Source organism: Andrographis paniculata, unplaced genomic scaffold (genome assembly GCF_009805555.1).
Source record: "Andrographis paniculata isolate CXL003 unplaced genomic scaffold, ASM980555v1 Contig61END, whole genome shotgun sequence".
Classification (NCBI taxonomy): domain Eukaryota; kingdom Viridiplantae; phylum Streptophyta; class Magnoliopsida; order Lamiales; family Acanthaceae; genus Andrographis; species Andrographis paniculata.
This window is the reverse complement of record NW_026137597.1, coordinates 3423862-3430259: the sequence shown is the minus strand read 5'-3', so window position 1 is coordinate 3430259 and position 6398 is coordinate 3423862. Positions and strand designations below refer to the sequence as shown.

Here is a 6398-nt window from a genome sequence, read left to right as displayed (position 1 = left end):
TCCTGAACCTGTTTCTTCTAATTAGCTTGCTGATTTTTCTGCTGGTGTTGTGCCAGAATCACTTTCTCCTTCCGATGAGACGTCAACTGGCCTTTTCTCATCATCTGCGTCACCATTATCTCCACATGTAATTGCATTTGGGATCACCTTAGCAGTACCCTTTTTCCAGTTCCAGCCCATGTTTTCTTCAAAAACAACATCTCTGCTGATACATATTTTGTTTGTTGTCGGATCAAAGAGTCTGTATGCTTTAGACTCCTTGCTAACACCAATGAATACGTGAGGTCTGCTTCTGTTATCCAATTTTCCTCGTTTTTGATCTGGAACATGTACATGTGCTAGGCAACCAAATATCCGAAAATAATCAACTTTTGGTTTATTGCCACTCCAAGCTTCTTGAGGCGTCATATTTTCTACAGCTGACGTTGGGCATCTATTGAGAATGTGAGTGCACCAATTCACGGCTTCTGCCCAAAACTCTTTTGGCATTTGTTTTTCATCCAACATAGTTTGAACCATATTCATTACAATCCGATTCTTCCGCTCAGCGACACCGTTTTGTTGAGGTGTGTAAGCTGCAGTTAGTTGCCTGTTGATTCCTTGGTCTTTACAAAATTCGGCAAACTCATTTGAGTTGAATTCACCTCCTCTATCTGTTCTAAGACAGAGTATGCTTGTTCCGACTTCTTTTTCAACACGTACTTTGAAACTCATAAAGACATCAAGAGCTTCCGATTTCTGATTCAAGAAATACGTCCAAGTTTTGCGTGAGAAATCATCAATAAAACTCAAAATATACCTCTTGTTGCCATTTGATGTTGGATTAATGGGACCACATATATCTGAATGGATCAGTTGCAGCTTCTGTGTTGATTTCCACGCGCTCTTTTTTGGGAAGCTCTCCCGATGTTGCTTTCCTACCAAACAACTTGAGCATAGCTTTTGTGAAATTTTTATCTGGGGCAACCCTTCCACCATTTCTTTAGTTGATAAAGCAGTCAAGCCTTTGTAGCTTAAGTGTCCAAAACGGCAATGCCATAGGTGTGACACTTCTAATGACTCAGCCTTCATTAACATGGGGAACTGTGTTTCCATTTCAGCAATGAAATAGAACATCCTGTTACCACTCATGTCTGAGTTCATAATCACTCCTCTCTTTGGATGGTAGACCTTGCATGTTCCATTCTGAATTAGCACTGACAAGCCTTTCTCTTGAAGCTGTCCTATACTCAACAAGTTGGTTCTAAGTTCAGGTATATAATATACATTTGAAATGACCTGAACATACCCGCTTACTTTCATGCGCACACTCCCTTTTCCTGTAACTGCAATGCGGCTATCGTTCCCTAATTTCACAGTGTGTTTGAAATCCTCGTCCAATTCTGAAAAACACTCCCGATTACCACTCATGTGGTTGCTGCATCCAGAATCCAGAAACCATACCTCATCTCTCGTGGCCTTGTTCCCTTCAACACATGCCATAAGCAGCAATTCTTCCTCAGCATCAGTTTCAATGAAGTTTGCCTTATTTCCCAAAGTAGGACACTCATATTGAAAGTGTCCTAATTTGTGGCAATTATAGCACTCAATGGTCGCTTTGTTTACCGGGTGCCTCCATTGTCCTTTTCCTAGGTTGTTTCCTATCATACATCGACCTTTACCTCGACCTCTTCCTCTGACATTTTCATTTGTCACATTTAGCCTGTTCTTCCTCCTTTATGTTTCTGCGAAATTTCTGTTCATGTACAACTAAAGAGCTTTGTAGTTCATCAACACTTAGATGATCAATATCTTTTGACTCTTCAATGGACACCACAATATAGGTGAATCTCTCAGTGAGGGTTCGCAATATTTTCTTGACGATCTGAGTATCTTCCAAACGTTCGCCGCTGTTGCGCATATTGTGGGCAGCCAACATCACCCGGGCAAAGTACTCTGTGATTGTCTCGCTCTCCTTCATCTCGAGAATTTCGAACTCTCTTCGCAATGCCTGTAATTGAGATCTTTGTACCCTTTGACTTCCCTGGTACTTTTTTCTCATTGATTCCCAAAGTTCCCGAGCCGTCTCCTTCTGAAGAATTGTCTTTAGAATGCTCTTGTCAATGGCTATGAATAAATAATTCTTAACCTTCAGATCTTTCAATTTTAATTCTGCTCTTGCACTCTTTTGTTCATCGGTCTCCTTGGCTCCTTCTGCAGGTTCCGTATAGCCAGGATCGATAAGATGCCACCATTCTTTTGATCGGAGTAGGTTCTCCATCAGCATCTTCCAATGGTCGTACTCGCCGTCGAATTTTGGGATCGTCAGTAGGTTCTGCTCTTCATTCGACATCTCTCTCTTTTCACTCGTGTATTCCTCAGATTCTAATCAAACTTGCTAACTTGGCTCTGATACCAGATGTTAGAGCAAAGAAGGAAGAAAAGAATCAATATGCACGAGGAAGCTTCGACAATTTATTCAGTAATCGAGCTGGGCGTTAAATAGCCACTACAAAAGAAATAGCAGTTTCGAAAAAGTCTCAACAGACTCAACAAGAAGACCTATTCTACCGGTCATTTATTATGCAGACAAATAAATAAAAGATCCACCCATAAATCTCGTTGACCCTTCAGGTAGAGGAAGAGGAAGAACTGGGAATCAGTCTAACTGCCGAGGGCGGGGTCCTAGAAGAGGTTATGGTGGCAATAACAACTCATCTTCATCTTTCGACCCCAATGCAAGTTGTCAATCAAACTTTCGGAGTCGAGGGCGTGGATGATATAAAGAGAGGTATGACAAGTCCAATTTAGAATGCTATAATTGTCATAAGCGTGGACATTTTGCAAATGAGTGTAGGTACAGAAATGATAATCAAGCTGCGTTAGTAAGGTCTTTGGCGACAAATATTACTTTCGTAACAAAAAATAAGTTTTTTTGCGATGAAAATTAAGAATAGATATATAGATACAAAAATATGATTTCGTAGCTAAAACTCTTTTGCTATAAAATTAAAATTTATAACAAAAAGATTTTTAGCAACAAAATATGTATGACTTTTGTAGCCAAATGATTTTAGCTATAAAAAATAATTTTGTAGCTAAAACCTTTTTTTTTTTTTTTTTTTTTATGAAGATAGAATCTTCTCTCAAAAAACTTTAGCGACGAAATTAATTTTGTAGTACATAATTTATTTATTTTTGATAAAATTAATTTGTGTTGCTAAATGACATGTTTTAACTAAAAATATTGTAGCTAATTAGATTTTTTGGTGTATTTAAACAAAAAGTAAAATAAAAAATTCAATTTTCAAATTAAAACCAAATAAATCATAAGATTTTCCTCTTTTATCATTTCAATTACGTGCATATATAATTATATTTTAAAATCTCAAAAATAATATATATACATATAAATGATATCATTAATATGTATTTAATGTATTTATATATCTATTTTAATTATGCTAAAAATAACCATTTAAAATATTTTTTGTATAAAGGGTCTGCTTGTTTTGATTTTAAAGTGAATTTTTGTTTGAATTTTTGTTTAAATAATATTTAATATGTCTAATAAATTTATTAGATAACATAATATATTTTAATTGAAATCGAGCAGATTGTGGGGTAGTTTCTTATTTAAATTAAAAAGCAAAACACAATTAAAATATAATAATTATAAAATAATTAAAGTAATATATATAATAAATATTAATAAAATAAAATATATAAAATACAATTAATAAAGTAATCAAAGATACATAAAAAAATAAATTTAATAATATAAATATAGTAACAAAATAACTAAACCCATTAAATAATAATAAAAAAAATTAAAGAATAATATAGAATAAATTTACAATATAAATAAATAAATAAAAATTATAAATCTCTTTTAACCCTGAAAAACTGAATATTCGAGAATCTTTTTAGGAATATTCTAAAATCTTTCTGGAATGTGGTAGAATATAATGAATCCTTTGGTAACACCTAGAATGTTCTAGATTCTCATAGAGTCTTTGGTGTATAAAAGGACCTCCGCCCCTCATTTGTATCATCCAAGGTTTGCAAGTTTATGCTTTTGTGGGTGCTTAACTAGTAGGCTAGGATTTCCAGAAATACATCAACTTTGATTAGGGTTTATTTTGTGATTAGGGCTTTCCGATTGGTTCTGATTCTGTGGTAGGTGGCTTTTGAGTTTCATTTTGGGTTGTATCATATTATTTTAATTTTTTCATATTTAATTAATTTTAATTTGTTTATTTATTTTGTTGAATTTTCCCATTTTGAGACAATTTAATTTATTTTTATATTTAATTTATTATAATTGATTTGTTTTTGTTGCCACAGATGGAGCGAACGATATGAGATCAAGGCACCAGATTCGAGAACAACAGAAGGATAGTGAGAGGTAGGTTTAGGTGGGATTGATATGTGACATTCGTTCATGTGTTTGATATAATATAATTTATTTTAATATAAACTTAAGCAAACTGACCTTGAAAAACAACATCCAACCATATGGATGTGACCGGCTCAAAGAAAATCAGCAAAATCATATGTCTCCGAATATGCAAACGCAGCTGCGGTGGCTTGCCCAAGTAGTATCTTTAAACCCTGTCCAGCAGGGTATACATATTTCTTCATTCATCTGAGTGGAGATGATCTATGGTTTGAAGAAAAAGTAAAGAGGACATCTGTGAAGTGAAGTCGGATCGAGAGTGGAAACCAAATATATACAGAAAGTATGGTCACAACTGGTCACAACTGGTGACATTCAATACTTTAGTCTTTGTGTTCAAACTTTCTCCAATCGACCCAAAATGTATGCTCCATGAAGATTGGTTGTAAATAGTTTTGAGCTAAGAATCACTAATCCTTTCAGTTAAGATCATTTCAGCAAACAACTCTACATTTTATCTATTTTGTTCAATGTATACCATGTAATTTCTACAATACTCATTTGCCAAATTGCAACCCATTGGTTGATGAATGTGGCTATGAGTATATATAAAGAATCAACTTTTTTTCTACTTTCTTATGTAATTATTATGTAAGTCATGCTTACCGCGCATATTTATATTTTATGCAATTATGGGTCATGGGTGAATTTTGAGAATGCTTTTTTGTGTGCCGATATATACAGGAAGGAAGCCTTTAATTTGGGTAAATGTGTTATATATGTTTGAGTGGTGGTTTGATCAACCTATAGTAGTCGTATTTCCTTCAATAGCATGCGTGAATGACTTGGCATACAATACAACGTTCTAGCTAACGTCAATATTGAGTTGTAACCCTTTTCCCTTGTTGTGTGACAATAAAAATATTCAGAAATTTGTAACGCTCTCATTCATAAGCCTTTGTCTCTGCCTCTGTTTGTTTGCAGTAGTAGTCTTTGCTTAGAACCTACTGAAATATACGTGTGTTTTCTGTGGTAGCTGCATAGAAATTTTTATCCCAACATGAAATTATGGCAGATGTAGTAGGGAAAGGAAAACCGATACATATTATAAGAGATCATCTTCATCTCGTTGGCGATTGGCACCCCATGGTGCTCTGCCCCCTTGATTCTTGTATACGTTTGTATTGTATTTTTCTTTCTTTTCAAGGTTTTGGGATTCCCATTCATTCTTGGACTACAGAGGGGCTGTACTGGATGGTCGGTTGGTGCTTGATTCAGATGAGAGCCTTGACCTAGACTAGCAATATGTACCGATCTTTTCTATAAAACCGATGAATCAAATTCATTTAATATTTTTCATCCAAAATTAATTTTCATTTGACTTTTATATTAGTTATCACTGCAGAATAATTTGACAGCTCTGTATTCTTGTGAAGGGATACAAATTTAATCCTCAGGCTGGGCTTTCTATCATCATCATTGGAGATTGGAGATTAAAAGAACCACTACTCGAGGTGAGTCTGGGACGTCCTTTTTTTCATTTGTAGATAGAAATATCTGTTTCATCTATTTGGGATCATTCTGTTGGGTACACAAGCCTAAGTTTCTCATGTTTGTCCAATCCGGTTTCACTTTCTGGACTTGGCGATTAGAATGCTGGTCTTTTCCGATGTCAGGCTTCATCTCTAGTTTGTGTAGCGTTCACCGGTATATTTACATGTAACGTAAAAATGGAGTAAATGATTCAAAAAGTTAAGGTATTGAGTTGTAAGAAGCCATCCTTAGAAATCTTGTAAATAAATTTGAAAGTCTGCTGCAAGATGCTTTAGAGTTCTGTTCTCTTATGATACTATATATTCTATATATGAAACAATATTAGGTGGCATCAGATGTGAAACCTTTTGAACAATTATATGCTATGATTATCATTTCCAATTTATGATTCAATAGCAAAACTTCAACTTCCCATGAAAAATGTAATGTATTTCTAGCATGTTAGGATAAAAAAAAAAAAAAAAAA

General features: G+C 34.6%; 1 protein-coding gene across 1 annotated transcript; it reads right to left on the bottom strand.

The window, feature by feature from the left end:
- Positions 1 to 1684: 1684 nt before the first annotated feature.
- On the bottom strand, positions 1685 to 2041 carry LOC127260236 (uncharacterized). The gene has a single exon (XM_051287926.1). The coding sequence runs from the start codon at positions 2039 to 2041 to the stop codon at positions 1685 to 1687; it is 357 nt and encodes a 118-aa protein (XP_051143883.1).
- Between the last annotated feature and the right edge of the window lie 4357 nt (positions 2042 to 6398).

Coding starts and splice junctions, on each gene's coding strand:
- LOC127260236 (XM_051287926.1), bottom strand. CDS start 2,041: ATGAGAAAAAAGTACCAGGGAAGTCAAAGGGTACAAAGATCTCAATTA.